The sequence below is a fragment of the Perna viridis genome, chromosome 8 (assembly GCF_037379345.1).
Source record: "Perna viridis isolate PV_CMFRI_1.1 ecotype Kerala chromosome 8, ASM3737934v1, whole genome shotgun sequence".
NCBI lineage: Eukaryota > Metazoa > Mollusca > Bivalvia > Mytilida > Mytilidae > Perna > Perna viridis.
Window position 1 is genome coordinate 18,888,270 of NC_142452.1, and position 27,252 is coordinate 18,915,521.

Sequence of the window (27,252 nt, forward strand, 5' to 3'; positions counted from 1 at the left end):
TAAAACAAAACAAGAAAGTTTCATGGTAGTTCTATTGTCGCTATTTTGGCAGTAAGACTTTTATCATGAAAATAAAAAAGTCAAAAATTTTTTTTTTCAATATGTATTTACTATTTTCATGCTGTAAGGCTAATAAAATTAGGCAAATTTATTACAGCACAAAAGTGGAACAATTAAAAGAAGAAAAAACTTTGAATCTGGATAAAGATGTGTAAAATGAAATTTTCCCGTGTTTCATCGAATAGTGGGACATATCTGTATTAAAGGTGCGTCTGATTTATCATGTGACTCAAGGATTTAGTTAGTTTCTCCCTGACAGTCGTAGTGTGAAGATGGACATTGGGATAATTTCTCCGATTCGTAGGGCCATCGCAGGCGAAGTTGAAAATGCTGTATCTAATACTAAGCAGGATTTATTAAATAGCATGGCTATACTAATGGACTCCAGACTGAACAATTTGCAATCTAACTTACAACAATCACAGTTAGAGTTGTCCAACACTCAACGTACGAAATTTGAGGAAACTGTATCTGATAATTTTAAGTTTCCCCGCAAAGGGAATGAAAACCAGTTTTGACACAGTGTGAAAGTGATGTCTAAGTCAAAGGAAGCCCAATCCGTTTTGGACTCATTGGAAGTAGCGGCAGCAAAGGAGAAAATAAGCGAAAGGTACGGTTTTAGTTAGAGAGACAGAAGTTGATAAAGTTAGCTGATTCAAGCAAGCTAGGATGGAAGGTTGTGCACGAGTATGAGGCGAACCCCATCGTAGACGACTGTGAGGATGAAAAGCGTATGAGCAGGGCACAAGTGAAAGCAGAAAAGAAGTCTAAGACAGAGAAAAATAAGAGGCGTAGGCAAATGGAGCCATATTGTAAGGATAAAGAAGGAACAGGCAAATCCTTTAAGCCAGGAAGGTGTTTTACTTGTGACCCTCGTTGCCATTGGAGCTACTCTTGTCCAGAAAACAAGGATCTCAGTTAAGTACCTTTAATTCTTTTGAGGTTTTTAATGACATGTCAGTAGACAATAAAATATCTTATTCTAAGGTAGAATATTTGCCTATGGACAGTATTTGGCAAGGTGGTAATGATAATTTATTGAATGTAAGTTCAAATGATAATAGATTCAAAATTTGTATTTTTAATCCTTGGTATACCTGTAGGTACATTTGTAGGTTAAATGGCAAGTTAAATGAATGGAAATTAATCACGGATAATCAATACATACTGAGCATTATAGAATCTGGTTATAGAATACCATTTAAAATTGAGCCTAAAGCAGAACATATAAAAAACAGCGGATAGATAAGTCGGCTGTTTTAGAATATGATTTTGTTTGTTCTGAGGTAATTTGTTTACAGAAAAAGGGTTGTGTAAAAGAGGTTCATTTAAAGCCAAGAGTCATTAATCCCTTGACAGTAGCCCATAACAAGTCAGGTAAACCTAGACTCATGTTAGGATTTTCCTGGAATTTTGGTAGTCAGACAAAATACTTCGTGTCCATAGCTTTATCTTTTAGTTTATCAACAGCTGGTTATATTTTTACCAAGGTTTTAAGAGAGTTGTTAAAGATATAAGATCTAAAAGCATGAAAAATCATGTTTCTAGACGATGGTCTAGGGGGAGAGAAAAGCAATGATGAAGCTTTAAAGTCTAGTAATGACGTGAAGGAACTGTTAGAGAATTTAGGGTTTTTAATTGCATATGACAAATGTCACTGGGATCCATGCCAAAAGCTAGATTGGTTAGGTTACACTTGGGATTTTAAGATTGGTGTAATGTTTGTAAAAGAGGAGAGAATTAGAAAGTTCGAAAATCAAGTTAAGTATTTGTTGGAACAGTTAAGTTCCGGAAAAGTTTTAATCCATGCAAGATTTTTGGCAAGCATTGTGGGGCAACTCATTTCTATGTACGTCTTTTAGGCGATTCAGTCTGCTTCAGGACGAGATTTTTGTATGATTGTGTATTAGCCAGGGCAAGCTGGTTAGCTTGTGTAAAATTTACACCAGAGGCTATATCCAAATTGATTTTTTGGGACCAAAATTGCATGATTATGAATAAGAAAGGCGCTAGCATATGCACTTTACAAACCATTCATGTTTTTGATGACGAGTGTTTTTGTGATGCCTCAGATGTAGGCTTTGGTGGTTATTGTTGTACACAAGATTCTCAATTTGAGAATTCTGAAATTTGTGGTAATTGGACTCAATCTAAGAGTCTAGAGAGTTCCACTTGGAGGGAATTAGGGTGCATAAATATGGTAATGTTTAGTCTACATAAAGACAAATGTAATAAAGTTATTAGCCTGCATACAGACAGTAAAAATGCTGAGCGAATTCTGAAGACAGGTCATAAGAAATTAAAGCTACATAACATAGCCAATGATGTTCAATGTTTTTGTTTCCAAAGAAATTTACAATTGGTTACTAAATGGATACCTAGAGATGAAAATGAGCATGCTGATGCGTTGACTAGGTCATTAGATCCTGACGATTGGAGTATCGCTTATTCCATGTTTTGTTTGTTAACAAAAATGTGGGAAAAATGCACCGTAGACAGATTTGCAACACATTATAACAATCAATTACAGTGTTTCAACGGTAAGATATGGTACCCAGGTACAGAAGCAGTGGGTGCTTTTAATCAGTTTTGGGGTAATGAGAAAAATTGGCTCGTGACTCTACCAAGTATGGTGTCAAGGGTTGTGAACAAAATACAAACAGACAAAGCACAAGGAATTTTGGTAGTTCCTTTGTGGAGATCGGCTCTATAATGGCCTGTTATTCAGACAAAAGGCAAGTTTGTTAAATTTGTTCAAGACACTTATACTTTACCTAGGTATTGCACAGTAAAGGGTGCTGGTTAAAACGGTATAATTGTTGATAGTTCAAAGCATGTTACAATGATTGCTTTAAAGGTAGTATCTGATAAGATTGTTTGCCTTACTTGCAGGAATAGGACTCATACAACATGTGGAGACAGCAGTGACTTCTAATGGTCTTCAGTACAATCATGACTTATTTCAGTTGACCACCAAGATGCCCAAATACATGTCAGACTCACAAAGTTTAAATACTAACAAGCAATACTTTTCCAGATTCAACAATGGTCCAAATTTATTTTAAAACAGAGTTTGAGTGCTTTACCGGCGGATCCCATCCATGTTGCACTTTATGTTACTCATTTAATTGATAAAAACAGTTCCTCAAATGTAATAAATACTGTGATTTATGCTTTAAAATGGGTACATGAGTTGAATGGGTTACCCGATCCCATTTGAATTCTTTTGTCACCTCTTTACAAGAGTCTGCAAAAAGGTTACAGGGTAAACAAGTTTGTAAAAAGGAACCAGTAACCTGTGATATTATCTTAGATTTATTTTTGAAATGTGGTCATTCAGATGATCTTTAAGTGTTAAGAGATTTAGAGATGATTGTGCAGTTTTTCTGTTTGTTTTTACGTTTCGATGAAATCAGTTCTTTAAAATGTAATGAGATTTTTGTCACTGATGATTATTTTAAAAAAAAATTATTAGTCAGTCTAAAACAGATCAGTACAGAAAATGAAATGAAATTCTTACATCTAAGGGAAATACTATAGCATGTCTGGTTACTACCTATATACAGACATAAAGACGTTGCCAAACTTATTCACAAAAATAAGAAAATGAGTTACACAGCTGCTAGAGAGAACATTTTGAAAAGGTTGAAGACTATAGCTCCGTCTCTGAACTTAGGTTTCCATTCTTTACGATCAGGTGGTGCTACAATGGCTGCTCATTCAAATGTAAACGAGCATTGTATTAAGAGGCATGGACGCTGGAAGCCCAATTGGAGCAAAGATGGATATATAGATGATACTTTTGAAAAGAGATTATCAGTTTCTCAGTCTTTAGGTTTATGAATCTTTTATCCTGACTTCCCTTTCTTTGTGTTTTCTCTAGTTGTCTGGGCATACCGCAATATGATATATTGTTTTTTACTGATAAGATGATGAATTTAGTATAGTTAATACTGAAATTTTCCTGCATTTCATCGAATAGTGGGAAGTATTTATATTAAAGGTGCGTCTGATTTGTCATTTGACTCAAGGATTTAGTCAGTTTCGTTTTGTACATTTATTTTCCCTTTGATGTTATATCTGAAAAAAAAATACTGTCCAAAGTAATTCTCTTGAGACGGTCTTCCGAGCATAGGGTTTTGGACACAGGTTTCCAACATTTTCTTTCCACATTTTGGTAATAGTGGTTGGTTTTTCCTGGCCATCGGGATCATTAAAGACAGAATTTCCTTTTGGTATTACACATGATTGAGGTGTTTGGATTTTTTTTAATGCCTATTGTTTTCATCGTAATGAGTCATTACATTTTGTATATTATTATATTGTTAAACTGTCTTATTATGACTTGCATAATAAACTCAGGTGTCCTTCTAGCTGTCTGGGCATACGGCAATCTGATATATTGTTTTTTTATTGATAATGAATTAAGTATAGTTAATACATACCCCAATACAGTGTCACATTATTATTGCATAAATATAGTTTACTTAGAGTATAGAGTATCTTCTCCTAAAAATACTTCACTTTCAATTAAAGAATCATCATAATAACGTTACTTTTTTTTCAAAGAAGTAAATAAGTAAATCTTTGGACAATTTTACCTGAATAAGATGGTCACCAGATTTTGCAACAAAACTCATAGACTTGTTGAATGGTAGAACTTTTGCACAACAACAGTAAGATTTAAAAAGCCACATATAAATACTGCATCTCTTCATGAGAAAACATAGAAATGGTCTGCTTTTGATCATTTGGTGGAAATAATACTCTTTCCAACTAATTGGCTCAGGAATCAGTAAGATTTGTGAGCTAACTAATTTTGTTAAGGCTAAATGCGGCCTAATACTGTTTGCAGAAAATGTCATATCCCTGCCATGTAATACAATCATCAATATGTCCAGTCAATAAAACCCTTACCTTCATGATTGTCACATATCTCAAATTCTAAAATTCAGCAAAATCCAACATCCAGGAAATTTATGGATATGTAAAGAATTTCAAATCCAATTATCAAATGTTTGTGACGTATGTTGGTTTTATGCCCATACATTTTTCTTTATTTTCATTTAGGCTTTGTGACACTGGGGATAAATTAAATAAAGAGCTGTACTAAGATTTTTGCACAGATAGGCAATTTCAAGATATTAGTACCAGTTTTCCTCATGTATCTTTTTCATGAAAGAAGTTTTATGTCATAATGATCCACACAATGAGTCAATTTACAGACGTACAACTATGTCTCTGCAACCTTCTGAAAGCTTTAACTATATAGTAGACTGGATCAATCAATCATAAAATGCTTCATTTCCAAGTTTAATTGTATCAGGCCATACCAAAGTAATGTATAACTGAAATCCCCTGGAGGAGGACTACTTCATATACATTTCATCTGCCTAACTCAGTACCCCACCTTTATCATATATTGTTATAGGAAAAAGCACACCTATAACCATACAGACTTGTTCATGCTTGCTGAAAAAAATAACTTGACTGGCAGTGAACCTGGACATAACATATTCCCACCTTTATACACCTACTTCAGCCTTATCATATATTACATCAAAATCACATTATATATTGCAAGTTAACCCTACCTTTATCTTGATAAAAAAAAACTTCAGACTAAGGTTTGCTTTTGCTTTGACAGAGTTAAAGATTCTGTAATTAATTGAAATAATAGAAAACATTTGTTTTTTAGTTTGAGAATTCAGTTCCAAAATATACAAGACACAATTAAAACAAATAATATCAAAAAAGACAATAAGCTTCATTTTAGAATCTGATGTAGTAAAGAAAAAGATGAAAATTTACAAATTAACTATATATGGCCTCAGAAAAAACTCTTTCATGCAAATGAGGAATAGCTTGTAAAGCCAAAGCAATCTATTCCTGACTCTATATGAATGAAGTAATACAATAATACAGAAATAGAGACAATTGCTGCAATTAAGAGTCAATGGATGATTGGTATTTTTATTACAAAAATGGCTGTAGTATGATTGAATTGATGAATAATAAAACCTAATAGAGAGCGACCATAAGAGTATCAGTTTTTTACTGTATTTATTATTTCACAGTAATGAAATCATACTGTCACAATTAATACATGACAGGGACTACTATTCTAGGTATTCTACAACAAAAACTAGAATTCTGAAAGTCAGAAAGGCCCTGTCCCCAATAAAGGGTTTACAAAGTTATGTATCACCTTCATAATTAACATTTCCTTGATATTCTTATTTAGATTATCAGATTAGTTTTTGGATTATTTACTATGTAAGTATTCAAAGATTTTGAGCCCAATAAAAAGCTCTGATTTTTAAAATCAGTAATTTCGTATTAAAAATGAAATTTTGACAGAAGCTATACCAGTATACTCAATTTACATAAATATTTCACTGTTATTCACCATCTGACTATCCATTTTTTATGTATAAATTTACTAGAGTAATACCATTTTTATATTGTATATATTTCCTATCTTTTACAAGATATGAGAGAAACTAATACCATATTGTCTGTAGCTAAAATCACTTACATAGTAGTGAAAGTGAAAATAGGCAATTTTAATGAAATTAAGGATTTCAATGGGCTCCCTTTAAATAATCTAAAGTGATAATAATACATAATGCATGGTTCCCTTCTTATACTAATCACTATAGTATAAAATACCCTCATAATTTCTGTTATGTCATACCTGTAGCTTGTATCATTCACGGAAATCAATGCAATTAAACACTAGCCCCCTCTATGTACCTTTAACTCAATGCAAACCTCCACAATGTACCTTTAACTCAATGCAAACCTCCACAATGAACCTTTAACTCAATGCAAACCCTCACAATGTACCTTTAACTCACAATAGCTATTGTTATGTATCACTATTACTATTTGTGATTAAGAATTCAATTTTTTTAGAATATGCATTTTACATTTCAATTTTTTATCATAATTTCAGGAAACTTTTTGGATATCCATGTATTCTACTAAGACTTTTTTCCCATGTAATTCTCATGTGTCATTACCCAGAATTAAGAACATGTTAAAATTACATATGTTCACTTCAACAATCCCCCCCCTATTTAAAGTAATTCTCATATGTCATTACCCAGAATTAAGAACATGTTAAAATTACATATGTTCACTTCAACACTCCCCCCCTATTTAAAGTAATTCTCATATGTCATTACCCAGAATTAAGAACATGTTAAAATTACATATGTTCACTTCAACACTCCCCCCCCTATTTAAAGTAATTCTCATATGTCATTACCCAGAATTAAGAACATGTTAAAATTACATATGTTCACTTCAACACTCCCCCCCCTATTTAAAGTAATTCTCATATGTCATTACCCAGAATTAAGAACATGTTAAAATACATATGTTCACTTCAACACTCCCCCTCTATTTAAAGTAATTCTCATATGTCATTACCCAGAATTAAGAACATGTTAAAATACATGTGTTCACTTCAACACTCCCCCCCCCTATTTAAAGTAATTCTCATATGTCATTACCCAGAATTAAGAACATGTTAAAATTACATATGTTCACTTCAACACTACCCCCCTATTTAAAGTAATTCTCATATGTCATTACCCAGAATTAAGAACATGTTAAAATACATGTGTTCACTTCAACACTCCCCCCCTATTTAAAGTAATTCTCATATGTCATTACCCAGAATTAAGAACATGTTAAAATACATATGTTCACTTCAACACTCCCCCCTATTTAAAGTAATTCTCATATGTCATTACCCAGAATTAAGAACATGTTAAAATTACATGTGTTCACTTCAACACTCCCCCTATTTAAAGTAATTCTCATATTTTAAAGCTGAGACATAAGAAAATGTTAATCATTATTTTCAGAATTTTCTCCTTCAGCAGCACAAGGCAATTACAGTTAAGAATAAGCTTTAACATAATTGCCTTGTAAAAAGTCAATCAATTCCTGCTGAGAAACATGACAAGATGAGAAAGATTCTCCGACATTTCCTAAAGACAGTATATCCTGTTAGACCCTCTACCTATTTCCTGCTGTAAGCAAAGCGAACAAGTACAAATCTAAAACAACTCTATACTTCCCCCAATAGAGTAAAAACTACAATACAATTATATCACTACAGCTATAATGTAATAAGGGATGGATGCAAATGTGTTGTGCAATCATCATTTCAAAGCTTAATGAAGTCCATCCTTAATACCAATGTAAAGATCATTGTGTGAATATGAGTATCCATTGTGCAAAAGATAAAGTTCCATAACTAAGATAGTTCAATGTGTAATTAGATTAAGTATATCAAATATCCTATATTAGACTAGCTATAATAAGTCAGGATGTAGGGCAACTAGCCTTTTATGACAATAATAGCCAAATCAGGATGGGTTTTCACAAACAAAAGACTCCAGGAGCCTGAATCACTCATCTGGTCAAAACTGTCAAAAGCAAGAACTCTAACAAGGAATTGTTCAAACAATTTGGACTAAAAGAAGACTTTGGTAGGACTTATCATTAGGATCATTTCAGCCAGCACTCCACAGTATTGTAGAACTGCCTAATTTTGGTCTTGTAATCTGATGCCTTGTAACATTTATCACTTTAAAAACCTGTCAAGCATCTGTAGATCTATATATCTAGAAATAGCTCAAACCAAGGCCTTCAGAATGCAGTAAAAATTTTCTGGAAAAAATTTACCCACAACAAATAGGGTTACCATAGAAACCATGCAAAAATATGCGAAAATTAGCAAAAAAGTTGATAAATTCAGGATAAAATATATCAAATTTCCTGGAAAAAATTTACCCACAACAAATAGAAACCATGCAAAAATATGCGAAAATTTGCAAAAAAGTTGATAAATTCAGTTGACGACGACAACAGACACAAAGTGATGGCAATAGCTCACATGGCTTTCAGGCTAAAAAATGAAAAAAAAATCTAAAAATGAGAATTTCCTGTCAAATCTTAAAGTTTTTCCTCTACTTTTTTTTTTAAGTATTACTCAATTAAAGTCACTGACAATGTTCAAAATTTGATTGAGGAAGGATTTGAGAAAAATTTTATGAACCCAGTGCTCACTGGGGTTTTGAGGACAAAGGTGTGAATTCCATGTAAAAAAAATATGATTCTCCTCATTTTTTGAAGACCACTAGAAACATGATGATATTGCAATGGGCTTGACACAGAAGTTGTGCACAACCTACGTTTATGATGTTCAGTCCTCTAGAATCATGAACTCAGATATTGTGTTGTTTTGAATATGTAAAGGTATTGAACACCACCATTACATTTTTAATAAAAAAAATCCATAATATTCAACAATCTGCCACTTAAACCATATCCACTATCAGCATGTGGTCTAACTTTCCCCAGGAGAACTGATTTATTCCATAATCAAAGGAGTTACTGTCAAAACTTGATGGATTCTCACATTGATTTTATCTTTGAACATAACAAGTACTGAACAAATATGAACTAAACTGATTTATACATTGTCATAGAAAAGAAATGGTTATGGTGGCTGTCAGATACCAGATTTGATCAAAATTACAGATTGTTGTATTCTCAACCTCATTAAATGACCAGAGACCTGCATTCAGTTATGACAAAGGTACAGCCTGAATGGGGTAGCTAAAATGTATCACAAGAAACCAAGGCTACAACATGCTTGCAAAAGAAACTAACCAAAATAACTCTCCCCCCCCCTTTTCTGTGCTACAAAAGACTTCCACATTGATTTGGCCTTGCCTACACCACCGGCAGTTATTATATAAGCATGAAAACCAATCACTATGAACAGTGTGAAATTTTCACTGTATTTTTATTTTCCAAGTGAGAACAGTAGCTCAAAAATTTAACTGACATAAATACTCTCTTAGAAAAACATCACAATACCATTTGAGAAACAATCACAAATTCAAAACTGTGTAACTGTAGATTGATCACGGGAAAACTAAAAAGAATAAGGAGTTTTCATATATATTACGGAAATAATACTGATTCTAAAGATTCTCCAAGGAGAATTTCTATCAATTAGTTGTGTAAACTAACAACCCTTGATGACATTTATGATCCTTCAACTTAAAAGCATTACAAAAAATAAACTTAAGTGAGTTTCCAGCTCAAAGATATAATTTACTCAAACTTGTCTGATATTTCCCTTTCAAAACTTCTCGCCACCAGTGATATCCTTCATTAGGGAATGTAAAACATTTATGTCAACAGATCAGCCACAAGAAATATTACAATTTAACGCCAACTGATACAATCTGTGAGAGTTATTTACATTTATCATAACTCTTGGTTTCATAAAATGATGATTTAAGAAATCAATGAAGTATTCTGTAAAGAAGAATTAAGGATGGTCTTTGCAGCAGTGAAATCGTTGTTGTCTTCAAAGACCAATGAATCATATCTTATGTTTTGAAAGTATAACAGACATGTCCCTAAAGAAAAGGATTACCATAAGGCCAAAATAAAAAATATCCATGATTCTAATCCCTCTTGACTTGATTTTTATCACCCTCCCCAAAATATTTTATTTTGATCTTTTTGCCCAATTTAGATCAAGTTCTTTCTGAATGACAGCATTGTTCACTAAAATTAATAAAAGAGAAAAAACAAAATTTGCCTGCCCAACCCAAAATTTGAACAAAACTGTATGACAATCTAGGAATTTTTCTATAATGGCCTAATATAAGACTTATTCAGTCAGGTAATGGAACAATTAATTTTTCAATAAATGCTAACATAGTAGCTTTGAAATTTATCGCAACAGAATATTAACTTGGCTATTCAAAACTTAATATAAATCTGATGCACATATGCTTGTGTAATTCATCTGCTAAAGCTAATAAATGATTGGGATTAGATGGGGGTATGGGTCAGAAAAAAAAGACAAAAACAAAAGAGACCAACAACTGAGAAGCATACCAAGAAAGTAATACAGTGAACTCTTGATATATCACCACCTTTGGGAGCAGGCCAAGTTTAGGTGATATCTGAGGGTGGTGATTGATCAAGGAAATATTTGTATAGAAACTATAGTAATTTTGGAAGAAGAGACCCCAAAAAAGTGTGGTTATAAGTGAGGGACTACCATTAGAAAGGGGCAGTATAACAAGGGTTCCCTGCACATGTATGTCATATTAATACCCAATATTAAAGCAATTTTGGGTGTGAGTCATACACATGTAGAGAGAGAAGTCCCTGAACTGAAAATCTACATTTACTTACATGTTTTTGAGAAACTGGAAAAGCCATTTCTTGTCAAAGTTTGACATTTATAAACAACTAAGTATGCTTCACCAAACCAAAATCAATCCCAATATTCTAGCATTTATACCATTGTACACACTGCAAAGGTGCTAATAACAGTATATTCACACCTATTCATTGAATTATTATGCATTCAACAAAGATACAACTGAACTAGTGGGAAAACCAACAATTTTCAATGAAACAATTCACTGTAAAATTGAATCTTTCTGGAAAATGCAGACAATTTGTGGTAAAAATTTTACAAACGGTGTTGTTTAAAAGTGTTTCCAATGCAATCTTTACAGTTTAATTCAACAAGGGCTAGGAAATATACCACATTTCTGGACATAAAACTGCTACTATGCTGGGCTGGAGCAGAATATCATACCAAAGTACCCCCAAAATAATTTTGAAATAATATGCAATAAGGTACTGCCATAGTATCCTTCATGTTGTTGCAGATAAATGCCTATAGTCAGTGATTTTTTAACATATTTTAAAAGGTGCCTGTGCTTTTCAATTTTTTGGGAAAAAAATCGAAATATATTATAACAAACATGTCAAACTGAATAAAATCAGCAGCAGGATTTTAGAAATTCTGAGAAAAACTATTATGGTTTGGCATTGAGAAACAGCCTTAATAATTTTTGATCTATTTCATATATTGAAAAACCACTGTACAAAAGAGTCAAAATCAGACTAGACTACTGGTAAATTAGGGAGAGTAGTCATAGAATAGAAACAAATTTACTACAGACCAAAAAATCAAACTAAACCTATTATCCAAAGTAACATTATCGTGTTAAGGAGTTCCATCAACTGTTTGTGTTACAATGTAAGGAAGAGCCTCGTAATGATTTTGTCTGAAGTTCAACAAGTCTCACAACAAACCTAAATCTATGCCCTGTTAATTTAAATCACCTTAAATGCCAGTGAGTTCTAAATTTTCCAATTCCTAAGTAAAAATTAGATATCATACAACTCTACTTAAGTATAAGGTACTTGAGCACAAAATATGCATCCACTACCAGCCCACTACCAACATTTTCCCTAGTATAACTTGATTTTCACATGAGAAATTCAAATGGGTCAATGACAGAAATGGTCAAGAGGCTGTAAGGTAGGTCAATAGATAAAAGTGCAACACACCTGAAATCACATTCCATGATATGGGACCCCATACTGAAGTTATGTCCCAAATGTCTAGTGGCTGTGATTTATAGTTGCTGAGAATTAAGTTACAAAAATATTTTCCTTGTCTGCCCGCTTGCCATTCACCATTTAATAAGCTGATTTACATGGGTATGAAAAAAAACAGTCCTAGTCCTAAATAAATTTCTGATTGACTCCAGTCTAATATAAGATTTGACTCTTAATCAAAACATTAAGGTTTGGAAACAGAGACTACGGATCAATGACATCATAGTACAAAATAAGTTTATACAAAAATTTTGAAAATAATCTAACCCAACAATTTAGAAGGCTTTTAACAATTCAAGTTGTTCAATTTTTGTCTCTATCCTACATTAGAATTTTATTTGTTTTAGAGGTGCATTGAATGAATTCTGATAATTTAAGTTCTTCTGTATCACTGTAACTATAGGGTATGTAAGTCTCGTCATGTGACTCCGTGGTTTCATGAGAATGGGTCCTCGTCTACCATTCAAATGCATGGAAATTCGTCATTAACATAGCATTGAGTTTAAATATAAAAAGCAAAATATCTTTTTTTGTAAAAATACTGATAAAAAATGACAAATGTCTTGTTCTATAGGATGAAAATGTTAAGAAAACATAAAATAGAAGATTTTGCATTGTGATGCAGCGTTTCGATTTCCCGAAAGTAAACAATAAAATGAAGATCAGTCTTTGGATTTCAATACATTCTACCATCGGAAATTCCAAAAGCATAACTAAAACTAGAACGATACTTACAAACCCTATTGGGCCTAGCTGCCTGATTCTTACATAGATCTATACACATGTACTAAACTCTTTTAAGGAGGTAGACCTAGGGTAAGGGACACAATTCTTAAAAATCATTGAACGTTTGTATTCAGAATTTTACATCAATCCTATGTATGCATCTAATTAACTTGGATTCATTTTATTCTGCTTCAAATGAAAGCTTGAGAGGCTTTGGTGAAATTGAATATAATACAAACATATCACTGATTTCATGAGTTATGTCCTTTACCCTAGGTCTACCTCCTTAAATGAAAATTAAAATTCACAAAAGAGCAAGATTTTCATAGGCAAACATACAATTGGAAAAGACTTTCAAATGATTTTCTGATTCTTGAGTGGAATGATGTTTAATTGGGAGCAGGTCTACAAGGAGATTGTGAATTAAAGATAGAGAAAAACCAATCAGCCATCAATCCTAATACAAAAACAGTTCAATTACAAAACTCAGACATTTCTCATCTCAGTAATAGAACAAATACCACAAAAAATCCTAATAAATTGCCTATTCTCAGTATCCTTGTTTATCTAAAGTGGAATTTTCATGCATGACAAGAAGCTATTCAGCTAATCAAAGTTATTGTGAAGGACAAAGTTTTATTTCCTGACTTCTGAGATGTCATTAATCTACGGTTCTTGTATCAATATCCTGTAATACTAAACACGAGGGTAGGCCTTTTACTTTCTGTATTAATGGTATTCGTGTATGAGATGGCCAGTGTTATTATTGAATAAAGTTTTTTTCTACTATGGCAAAAAAAATGGAATTATTTTGCGTGTTACTCCTTGAACTATTAGTATGCATAATGACATTATTCCCAATCACTTCTCACTCAACAATTTTGTCCCATGTAAAAAGTGTTTTAGTGTAAGTGTGGGTACTGCAATGTCTGTGACACATCTCAATGTATCTCTCAGAGAAATAACAAAGCATTATTTGGGATTATTTTCATAATAATTCTGCATGGTTCCATTTCTCTGTTATCAATTTTGGGTCCAAGATCAGTAAGTGGAAAAGTTATCAATCATGAGAAATGGTACGGTATATCGTTGAACAACTTCAATGCCTTATAGTTTGGCACAACTTTACTGTCAACAGTTACATTGTTATTAAACCACAGAGCACAGAATATGTCAAGATATATTAAAAAGGAAAACAACCCCTATTACCAGTCTTTTATTGTCCAGCAAAAATTCTAAACAATTTATGTGTTAACAGTTTCTCCCTTATTTTAATTCTGAGTTGTCAGCCAAAACCTTGTGAAATCTTTAATTTTGACCAAAAAAAGGGACAAACTCCTTTAGTTTGATCTAATGGAACAAAATAATGCAAAAGATTTGTATTGCTAATTTATTTGAAAAAAAAAATCCATTTTTTCCTCTAAGTTGAAGAGATATTAGACTCAGAAAATGGATTTTCAGCTAGATAAAAAAAATACCATCAATGCTCCATTAACATTTGTGTTAAATTTCCCAACTTAATTGGAAAAACTCATGTTTTTGTAAAAAGTGCAGAAATAAAAAAATATGTTTATACGTAGACAGACACTACAGCTTGTATATCATAAAATTTTATTCTGGCGACTACTTTCACCACTTAGAAAGCATCTCCAGACAACTTGCAATGCTATGCATTATTTGTACCTATTCAAAAGGTTATTGTGACAAAAAAACATTAAGTTGCTACCAAAGTTATGCAAGGAACAGGAAGCTAATACCAGACAGCACCAAGAATAACTTACCAACAAATGCCCCATCTATAGAAAGCTACACACAAAATTATCAATCAATCCATTTGGAGCCACAATTTCTGTGATGAAAATTTTCTCTATCATTCCATATAGTGAAAGATTGCAAAGTTTCATGAAACAAAAAGTAGATACTGGACAGCACCCAAAATAACTTACAACATGACCCCATCCATATACAGCTAGACACAAAAATTGGATATCAATCCCCATCCACTGGACACCAAGATATTTGCAGTGAAATTCAGATGACAGACCAAAGAGGAGATTCCAATATTCCATCCACTTGTTGAGTGGGGGTATAAAAATGTTGTTGATGCATTGTCTGCATTTGTGTATAGTTTTCCCACCTATCTAGCAAAAAATCATGTATTTGTAAAAAAATGTGCAGAATAACAACACAAGAGTTTGTGTTCATAAAAAGAAAGCAAGACTAAAGCTATATCTAGGTTACTGTATCTCAAAATTGTATTTAGTCACCTAGTTTGACCATGTGGATGGTATCTTCAAAAAATATTTTATAGTATACAAATATGCTTTATTTGTACATATTCTAGAGGCTAGTATTGTGACAAAAAATGCTACCTTAACATTTATAACTTCCAAAAAGATTTTTGAAAACTTATAGACAACATTGGTAAAATCACACATTGATCTTTATTCAAATTTAACTAATTAGTAATTAAGAATTTAAGCAAGGTCCTGGAATGCATACAAAAATGGAACGTCATAGGAGCTATAATTGTGAATTCAACACATAACTATCTAGTAAGTCAACACAGTTGAGTATCATTATATTCAATACCATGATTACCAAGTAAATGGACATTACAGAAAACTTTATTGCCTTCAAAGTCGTCCAGATAGTCTATTATATCTTAATAAAAAGTAAAAAAATTTTACAGGAAGAAAATCTTTAAAAAAATTCTAATTGCAATCTTATCAATTCAAAATATTTAGTAAAATCAGGCAAGGAATTTTCCTTATAATGCCCTACATCAAACATCTAAAACCTCCTAAATACCTTACCTCTGACAGTTTACAAGTCCTGCATTACTAAATGTTCAATTACTAAACTTTTATACCAGCAAACCACATCTGATGAATCATACATACATGGAAAGAGAAATTTCCAAAATCCAATCAAAAACAAGGATTTATCAGCATCATATACCATCCAAGCTAACTGACAACAAAAACCCACTTTCTAAATTATTGGAATTATAAAACACATTAGCCAACAAGTTTTTCTATACAATAGATTCCTCTTTATCGCTTCGTTTATGTCTAGCTTATGTACATTACAGAAGAGGCAGGGGTCAGTCACACTTCAATACTGGATAGTTGTTATTGAAGTAATTTCCTAGTTTGAGTGGCTTTCAGACTATTACTAAACATAGCAATGTTTGTGGCCATAAAGACGTCAATTTAGCAAGAAACTAGAATTGATTACAACATGTTTTTGAATTTTATTGGTATTTGCTGTTTAAATCTGGTGCTTAATCCACCCACATTGATGTTGACATCAAATAAACATACATGCTGATCCCCAACTTAATGAAGAAAGTATACCCATTCCATTTACTTGATGAAAAAAAATAAGATTCACACAAAAGCAGAAGAACAATTTGTTTTTTTAACATAAGATTGCTGTGTCATATGCCCATCTGAAAAACAATCTGTAGTACGAAAGCATGACTCAAGTGTTTAAAGACCACAAAGCCAGAACTGCCTCCAGTTTAAAGTTTATTGCAAAAAATGTTCTCAATATACATGTAAAAAATGCCTATCAACTATTTAGGTCTTCTTGTCAATAATTAAAGTGTCACAATTAAATGGTCTATAAAGAATATCAAAATAATGTTACAATTTTTACAGATTCTAATGAATTCTATAAAGACAGCATCATGATCATGATGAATACAGAAAAAATGGCAATTTTGAAGGAGAAATAGAAAATATCACATTGATCCCAAAACGGCCAGATGTGATGTTCTGTCAAGACTTTCAAAACTGGGGTTATCCTGTATATCAGCAACATCACATTTGATTAGAAGTTAGGTTGTGATGGAAATTGCCAATATTTTTTCTTATCATGGCAGTAGCCTAAGACACTTAATGCTCTAAACTTATTATTTTTTTTTTGGTTGTTCACTTTCAGCGATTCTGTCTAGTAAACAGTCTCAGTTATCAATTTTTGCATTCTTTTAAATAATAGGATGTATCGTAGATACAGAAATTATTGCATGTATTCACCATTGTGAAAAATGTGACTAACTCCAAATGTGGAAATTTAAACATGCTGATACGAAATTTTAGTCAAAAGATTGCAAAAATAAAAATCACATCATATGACTAATATAAGAAATTCCTAATAACTAATGAACAAAATAATTTCTGGACTTACATACATGTACAGTAATTACAATTAGTTGTAAAAAATAATTTAGGGGGTACTGTTTTTCTTATTTATATGTCCACTGGCAAATTGCAAAATTAATACAGTATCGGGCAGTAAAACAATGGAAGAACAACAAAAGATGCTGATAATAACATTTAATTTATACTGCGTGATAATATGTTTACTTAAAAAGAATGGTAAGCCATGAAAAACTAAAATTCATATTATGTAAATCTTCCAATCTTAAATTTTATAGGAGTCTCAGAAAAAAAAAAACAAAACAAAATTGTAAACTGATTCAGATGAATTGATTTCAATGGATTATTAAAGCCAAAATTTTAAAAGACAGAGATAAATCTTAACTAAATAAAACAACAAAGCTGGACATGTAACATAAGGTTTAGATAACCTTTTCTGGGTAAAAGTTTTATAGTATATCAACAGACAGATGAGTCAACATTTCTTTGAAGGCAATCTTATAACCCAAATTTTGAATAGGTTTGGTGAGGCAAATGGTTTAGTGATGGTAGGCTGTATGCATGCTGAGTAAAAACCTGGTTTTAGGTATGATAAAGGTATGGCATGCAATATCAGCTGTTGTTGTGAAAACTGGTCTATATGTTATCAGAAATTCATTTATAGAGCTTTAGAGATCTTCATTTTAACTTTCACCTTGATTTGCTTATGAAAGCAAGTTATGGACTTTGAAATACTTTCTACTTTCTAGCCATATATTCATTGTATATTCTGTTGTCATATTTTGTCCAGACACCATTCTTCTGAGATTTGTTTATAATGACTTCCTTGTCTTTATTTCCCTTCGCTGACCGATTGACGTCATTTGGTAGTAATTTTCATAGATTTGTGATTTCTTTTAAGAGCTGAGAAAATTTAAGCATAAAAATGCATGATTCAAATTTTGTTGGAAATCACTGTAAAAATAGAAACATTAGATCAACGTAAAAGTCATAGAGCTTTTTTTCTTTTATTAACTGCAAAATAATGCTGATATTACAAAATGTACAGTACAGTGTTTGTTCAAAACAAATTAAAAAAATTTAATGACATTAAAATGCCACAAAGATAGATCTAAGGAATGGTTAACTTAATAAAAATTGAAAAGGTCACTATCTTCAATTTATGTTTCATTCAAACACTGACTTAAGTCCTAATTGAAAATAAACATGTTCAAATAGCCATAATTAGCTAAAAATAGTGAAAACTTTACAATTGATGCAATGAAATTGTTAATGTTTATACTATACCATCTATAAAATAAAGTATTTAGTTGTAACAACACTGCTGATGTCAGAAGGGAAATTCAGGTTTTCAACAAAATTTCTTTGCTTCAGAAAAAAAATAAGTTAAAATAATTTCAAAGCAATTTGTTCTCTTGTTATGTAAATTTGACAATTTATATCACAGGAAATCGAAACAAACCTTCCATTGATTAAATACAAGACTTATGTTGATTTGTGCATGATCCAAGTTCATTCAGTTTTGATAAACCAGTTCCTTTTATAATCATTTTGTAGAATTTGTTGTGAGAAAGTATCATAAAAAATACCATTTGTAGTATTTCACACATTTTTAGGTAATTTACTAAAAAAAATTGGCATGAGCCTTCTTTGAAAAAAAAGACAACTTGACAAACTGTAAGCAAAGCTCCCTTGGTGATTTTTCCCAATCCCCTCCATAAAAACTTTATAGGAAACCCCAAAATTCATGTGGATGGAAAAACAAAATAGGAGGTTCACAATGGCGTCATGTGAAAGTGTAAAAGTGAACCCATAGTGATCCATAATACACTCAAAATGGTTCCCTGTATTAATGGTGTCTTCTGGCAGAGACTGGTTCTTCAAAACATTTAAGAAATCAACTTTAACTGTGCATTTTATAAACAATTTATTTGAAAACAAGTACTGTAGGATTTAGGTTCTAATTCAAAATAAAATTTAAAGCAAAGCCAATCTTCCATCTGAAAGTTGGAAGTTTTAAGCATTTGAAAATCACAATTTCTAAAAATCCAATTTCTGAAAGCACATAAAGATGACAATTATTTCCAGAGAGTTTCCTTTTGCATTCACCATTTCAATTTTCTGCCATTAACTTCATTATTTTTAATGGTTTGAGATGTTGAATTGTGCCAAGGCAGATATTCTATCAAGTTTAACAAAGAAACTGTAAAAATTGTACTTTTTATACAAAATATATAGCATTAAAAAATTCAAATGAATTAACAAGAAGTGGTCCAGACAGATAATTCAGTTTAGACTTTACATAATTGGCTTTACACTGTTAAAACCCTCTCACTTTACTGAGATAAGAGATTTGAACTCATATAAATCTTATCATATAAGACTATAACTATAGCAACTATAAGACACACATTTCATCATCAGATTTTATGGCACCTTTTTTAGACAGTTACAGAAGCAAATTAAAAATAGGGAAATATTTCAAAATTATGCTGATTTCTGGAATTCTAAAATCTTATCATGTGAAGATGTGAATTATTTTTTTTTTTAAATCCATATTATTATCTGGCATCTGGACCTATTTGTTTGACAATAAGAAATCAAGTACTTCTGCTAACATTTGGACTATAAGAATAATCAACTTTAAGTACGGCATTTCACTTTGTAGAAGTTGTACAATAATTGTCTTTCTGAAACTATTGTCCACACCTAACCCAGTAACTCAATAATGACTGTGGAAGACTGCTACAACCAATTATCAGATAATTCCCTTTCATCAAATTTATTGTACAAGTATGAAACATCTCCCAGCACTTTCTGACCTGTTATTAGAGTACATTATAAGAGAAATATGACAGAACCAGAGAAACTGTCAATCCTTCTATTTACAATTCCTAACAAAAATAGAATCCATTCAAAATATATGCCATGACATCCAATAATGAGCAAAATTTTCCTTCAGATGACAGAAATCCTGCCTAAAATCCTCACAAAATCTTGACACAGCTTAAAGGCAAAAGTTCACAATATAATAAGGAAGCCATAAAGAGTGTGAAGCCAAATAGCCATTGTTTGTCACATTTCAGGATAAGCTAGAAATATTGTAAGCAAGCTCACTAAGAGAATAACTCCAGCTTTAAATAGAATCAAATAAAATATCAAGAAATCCCTTGAGCAGTTTAGGTGAAGTTGGACTTACTGAGGTAATAACATGTAAACCCCTAAAGTTAAAATGTCCCCCTTTAAAGTGCTTCAAAAGTAATTATATTCCTTCATGCAAATCTACATATGATATTGAACCTTCCTAAACAATTTCATCAAATCCCTTAAGAAATTCAGGAGTTGCTCTTACAAGGTATTAACATGTAAAACCCTGGAGTTGAATTATCTTACTTTGGCATCGTCAGACAGTAACTATATTCTTCCATGCACATTTACATATGATACCCAACCTTCCTATACCAAATTTCATCAAAATCCCTTTAGAAAGAGTTGTTCTTACAAGAAATGGTAACAAACGGGTCGGCAGACAGGGAAATAATATATACCCCCAAACTTTGTTTGTGAGGTAAAAATGTGAGTCAGATTATTGTATAAAACGTACAAACTACAATAAGGAAATGCAACTAAATATGCTTAGAATGTATGCCCCATCTATATTAACCCACACACCAAATTTAAAATTGATCCATCCATTAAGAGCAGATATGATTGCAATGAAAAAATGAGGACAGACAGACACACAAGGTGATTCCAATAGACCATTCTCTTGTTGTGAGGGGATAAAATATTATATGGATTTTTTAATATCTAATCCTAAAACACTACTTTAACCCTTAGTAATGAATCATAGGATTCTATGGTTAATATAGGTGTCTTTGGGTTCGTTATGGCAAGTTTAAAAAAAAAACACCAAAAACACATGATATATTCTACAAGTATAGCAAGAATAGGTATGGTGTGTATGTCAAAGAGACAACAACCCCAAAACATCATTATACAAAGGCAAAAGCAAAGGGGGTTGCCCTTTTATACTCAAGTAACATAAAAAAAAAACTAAAGGTGAAAATGAAATAAGATATACTGAGACCAGAAATTCCTGACTTGGGACAGGCACAAAAAAGAGGCAGGGTTAAAGTACTTTGGCATGATCACAACCCTCCCTCTTTAAAATCTGGTAACTTTGAAATAAATATTACACAATTAAAAACATCTAAAATCTGTGCAAAAAGGTCTGAGTCCCTTGTTACAATAGAAATAAAGAAACTGAATATAAATTATACAAATGTACAAACTAAGGACAACTAGCAGCTAACTGACATGCCAGCTCCAGACCAGTTTAAACCTACTGAAAGCTATGTTCCCGTCGTATGTAAAATCCCCATTCTTCCCATGCTGGGTGGAGAACCAGGGTAAATCATACATGTAAGTCACACAATAAGGACACAACCCATGTCATGCCAAAAACTGCTTTTAAATATTGTCTTAATTTCTATGTAAAGATCCATGAGAGATCCAATGTTAATACCAAAAAATACTATCCTTAACAATTTGACAACAATTTCATAACTATATCCCTTACTAATGAGCCTAGTCAACAGTTTAGTTAACTTATTGGACAAGTATCAAGCTTCCCATGCTTTGGGTAGAATATTACTGTAAAACAAAGGGTGAGAGATACCCGCACATATGTATGTATCTCCTTTTAGTTTTTGCAGATCAAGTTACCCACACACATTACCTGATGAAAAAATAAAAAGATCACTGAATTTCTTGCAATCAAAATAAAAATTTAGATAACACCAATTATTATGTTTTTTTTCAATTTCCATTCCTACACACATCCTATCCTATTTCATTTAAATTTCCAAGAAGGAAGCTTCAGCACCACAAGGTAATTAAAGACACTTCTCTTAAGGCTTCTATGATTGGAATCTGATTCACTGAGAAATTGAACAATTACAAAAAGCCATTCTATCTTTTCTATTATACCGGTTAAGAAACCATTTCTAGTGACTTCAAGGGGAATCATCATTTGTAAAATCCAAATCTAGAAAGTGAAAGTGAGTAGATTGTTTTATTGTGAAACAACAAATTGCAATGTAACCAAGACTGATTGGTTTTAATATTGGCAGACGCTCTTAAAAGTCATTGTGCAGTCAGCTCCTTCAAGACACCATTCTTTACAAAAATGATCCAAATGGTATGCACAGAGGAATGTGATACATACAGATGGAATCATCAGTCTCATTATATATTTACCAAGTTCTTCGTTAGAATTTTATGGAAAATCACACATCAAAGCATTTACTGCTACAAATCATTCACAAAAGTTTGACATAAATCCTTCAAAAATGGAAGCAACCAGCCTAAAAAGTTATAATAAACTATGTACCTGTTCTAAAAAGGTGGTCATGTTTGTCAGATTTCTAAAAAAAATCAATCCTGTCAAAGCTTTTAATGTTACTTACCAATCACAAAAGTTTGAGGGAAATCTATCTTAAATGGAGGCGACATTTATCTCAGCAAATAACCTAAATCAGTATATCTTAACTAAAACTCCCTTCCAAAAAGCAGTCTCCTTGACAAATCAAGTAAAATCAATCCTATCAAATATTGCATTGCTTCTGTTTTAAATCACTAAATCCCCTCCCAAAATAAGTGGCCCCTGGCCGTAGACCCATTTCTGTGAAAATCAATCCTATCCTAGATTTCATTTCTACTAATTCGAAGAAGAGAAATAAGAAATGAGGATCTACCCAGGCGACAAATTGCTAAGGCACAGACAGACTGATGATTGACAGGTCAAAAGCCGTATACCCAGGCAACATTGTCTAAAGAATAATAATGATGACAACAAACACAGTGATTGCAATAGCTCACATTATCTTAAAACTTGCCCTCACATTTCCAAAGCAAGTGTTTAAAGGGAAATACTTGTTTATACGACACATGTTTAATCAAACAACTCACCACGCTACCACCTGGTGTTGAACAGCCACTTCTTCCAGAAGAGTGATATCCCCGTAAATGCCTAAAAAGAGTTATGTTTAAATAAGAATTAATTAAAGCTGATTTATTCATAAAAAAATATATTTCAAAAATAAAATTATAGAAATGTGGTCATCTCTCTTGTAAATACTATGATGGAACTTCAACTTTATTTTCAGGGGTCGAAATTTTCTTTCGACACTAATAAGTCTAATGATCATACATGTATGTCATGGTTGCTGATAAAATTTACCAATATCCTCCTTTAGTTAATTGATGGTCAAGCAAGATACAATTCAACAGTAAACTAGATGCCAACTGAGCTATACTTACAACTAACCAATGTCTACACTCCCAATGCAAGCTTAATAATTGCCAATAAGTACTGTTCAGCTATTTCCATGTCAGTAAATTAAAATGATGAAATAAAACAAGCCACATCAATTCCTATGTGGCAATTAAAATGCAACTATTATCATCAGAGGGGATATATGCAAACTGGTAACAAATTAATTATTAATTACATTTTTGTAGTTAGATCAGAACTAAAATGTTCGATATGTTTTCTTTGAAGATCATTTCAATTTCATGTGACTCAGCAACATTAACAAATTTAAAACTATGAAAAGAGATTGATACCAGAAACAATGAAAAATAAAAGCAGGCATGAACTTACCATAAGACAATAAATCCTAAACTTTAAATTAATTTTATGAAAATTACTGATTTTAGAAAATTTTTGTCTTGTTTTCATCTTTACATATTACTGTATGGTGGACATAAAATTTGACAATTTTTAGGCAAAAAGGTAGAAGAAAATTTTTACAGATGTTTAGTGGTACAAAAAGTACTTGAGCCCAAAGTAAATATTACATGGAATTTATTTTGGCATTTTTAGACAGACTGCAAAAATTACCCCTTTTATGGTAATAACAAATAGTAGTTCTACTCTGTACTTGTCCTGGAAATTTTCTATACATGAATCAATCATTTCAGTCAATTGATGAAAACTGCTAGAACATCTTATTAGCTATTGACAAAATGTAAAAGCCTTTGAATAATGTATATTTTACTAACAAAATACATATCCCAAGATAGATATATATAAATACCAAAGTGTCATGCTAATGAGCAAATTTATCAAAATTCATTATTTAGTACAATTGACTCTATACAAACTCAATAAAGTGATTCTACTGATTCCCTCTATGAATGAAAGTACACTTTAGCAGCTTTTTGCTATTGATTTCTGTTCACTTATTCATCAAAGAGATCAGTAGATCCTCTTAGCAAAAATCAGGGTCAGAGTGTTCTATAAGAAGCTCTGTTCTTAATTTAATATCAGTCTTGAGTTATCTCCCTTTACATGGTTTCTTGCCCACATTTATCAATACCACTTTTTTAACATGTATATTGGGTGGTGTTTCTTGTTTGTGTTTGAAAAAAACAAAATTCATCCAAAATTACATGATATCATGCTTACACAGGAAAAAGGACTATAGACTTGTTTATAAACTGTTGTTTATTTTGAAAGGACTACAATGTTCTCACTTGAACTATTTTCTCTTTTGATAGTTGCTCACAGAAAAAAAATGCTTATTTTTTATGCAAAAAACAAAAACAACCGTGATTTCCCCATCCCATTGACAGTGCTTGAATATAGAATCTGATGAGTTGCATTAAAAAGCTGTGTCAGTACAGTATTTTGAAAAATAGGCTTTGACTATGAAAAGACAGAGCTATTAATTCATGTTTCAGGGTATCTATTTAGGATGTTGCTGATGCTCTGACCATATAATTTAAAAGGGCATTAATCCAAATTTCATTGAAATTTCCACAACCACATATAAGAAAAAAAATAAATTATATTTTCAAAGGGACATAACTCCAACAATTTAGTGAATTACTATTTCCTTGTACATGTAATATACACAACTCCATATGGTGTTCTTACTACTATCAAAACATGAAATTTTGTTACACAGTTTCAAGGTTTTTTTTTTTAAATTCATTACTTGGAACAGGAAATTTAACAACTCTACAAGATTATTAAAATATGCAAATCATTTTGACAATTTGAGTTATGGGCAGACAGGTGGATGGGCAGACAAAAATGAAACAATATGTCTGGTCATCAAAGTCAGGGGAGACACAATTTAAATAATAGACTTCTAAGAGATCCACTCAATGCATATCAATTTATATTTCAGGTGTCTTAAAATTTTCTCTTATTTGTTATGAAATGAAAAATGTGTTAGATAAATATGTGTCGAAACTGAACCACTTTTGAAAAATGGTTTGTTTTCAGACATGTGTTTTGTTTCTCAAGGTTCAAAACACATTAAACTGATATAACAGGACTATGATAAATGTTATGACAGGTTTTCAGATTTTCTGGGTTTGGATGAGACCGGTTATCAGATTTTCTGGGTTTGGATTAGACAGGTTTTCAGATTTTCTGTGTTTGGATGAATCAGGTTTTCAGATTTGACATGTTTTGGATTAGAAAGGTTTCACTGTATATTCTAACAAACCTGAAGTCAATTTCTGACATTATATCATCATGGCTATCATCATGGTACAAGTGTCCTTGACGTCTCATTCTGTCTCGTTCTCTCTTGGTTAACACCAGTCGTCTTCTGTTCTCTTTACGGGGATCATAGTTCTAAAAACATATCAAAACAGAATGTGAAGCTGAAGCCGAGGTTTCTAAAAACAGCAATATGAGACAATAAGCATAATATTAAGATAATTAGATATTGCATCATAATACATTAGTACATGTAGTACAAGTAAAGAATGCTTACTTTCTTATTAATATCTGAGAAATATCTGAATAAATAAACCATGAATAATTCCTTATGCTTCATTGGTTACATTTATTCACACTGACTGAACAAGGAACAATTTGTAGGAACAAATAAGGGGAGATAACAACCTCCTCAATGAGAATTCTTTGCTTCTCTCGTTGTCGTAATTTGTTATGTAATCTTTCTAACTGTGACCTATCATCCAAACTAAGTTCTTCTTCATTATCAGGTGGTACACTCTGAAAGGAAATAGACTAAAGCTAAGTATATGTACTAGCAAAACCAGCTGTCCATGCAAAAATGTAGAAACATTTCACTACGGGATCCATACTGGTTGTTTATATTAATAATTAAACATAATTATCTGTTTTTTTGGCAATTTATACTTAGATAATTAAAAAAATAAATAAATAAAATCATATACCAAAAATTCTGAAATTACTGTTTACTTTCATTACTGACAAAAAAAAGATTGTAATATATATATTATTTTTAACACTACTGAATTTCACACAACAAATTTTGACCCAACTAAAATGTTTCTACACTAGTTATTAGCAGGAAGAACTACATTACAAGCCTCTAAGAATGAAAATCTTGTTGCATAGATTTTAAAGATCTGGTATCCTTTTGATTTGAAAGACAGAAAATGAACCTACATATTTAAGCCTAGCTTCTACATATGTATTCCAAAACAGACAGTAAATCACATTATTGTAAATGTAAAATTACATCAACTAGATAATGTATCACCATGACAATGACAACTCTGCATAAATCAACAAATGGGATCTTTTGTACTACATGTTTGTTTTTTTTCTAAAACTGATGATGCGCATGTACAGATACATCAGGATAAATGAAGGTGTGATTCTATCCTCCTTCAAAAAGATGAATGTGCATGATTGACCCACATATGAAAAATCTTTATCATGTACATGTATCTTTACTTTTAGAATGCAGACTTTAATGATTCCTCATGATTTAGGAGGAGTTTTGTATATGAATTGAGTACTCTAAGGCTGAAAAAG

At 31.9% G+C, this 27,252-nt stretch overlaps 1 protein-coding gene and 2 pseudogenes across 7 annotated transcripts in view; 2 read left to right on the top strand and 1 right to left on the bottom strand.

The window, feature by feature from the left end:
• Positions 1-27,252, bottom strand: part of LOC148609647 (uncharacterized) — an 88,446-nt gene that overhangs the window by 10,465 nt on the left and 50,729 nt on the right. For 5 of the 7 annotated variants that reach the window (XR_015914453.1, XM_088540655.1, XM_088540654.1 and 2 more), the window contains exons 22-24: positions 26,350-26,460; positions 25,946-26,076; positions 23,394-23,454 (exon numbers count right to left, since the gene is read on the bottom strand). Coding sequence is in view for 6 of the 7 variants with exons in the window: in XM_088540655.1 (XP_088396781.1) it covers positions 23,394-23,454; positions 25,946-26,076; positions 26,350-26,460 (303 nt within the window). In the remaining variant the exon portion in view is untranslated. The remainder of the gene's footprint in view (positions 1-23,393; positions 23,455-25,945; positions 26,077-26,349; positions 26,461-27,252) is intronic. The other 2 variants (XM_088540652.1, XM_088540651.1) reach the window with 1 other exon arrangement.
• LOC148609648 (uncharacterized) lies at positions 333-2,773 on the top strand (annotated as a pseudogene).
• LOC148609649 (uncharacterized) lies at positions 3,039-4,119 on the top strand (annotated as a pseudogene).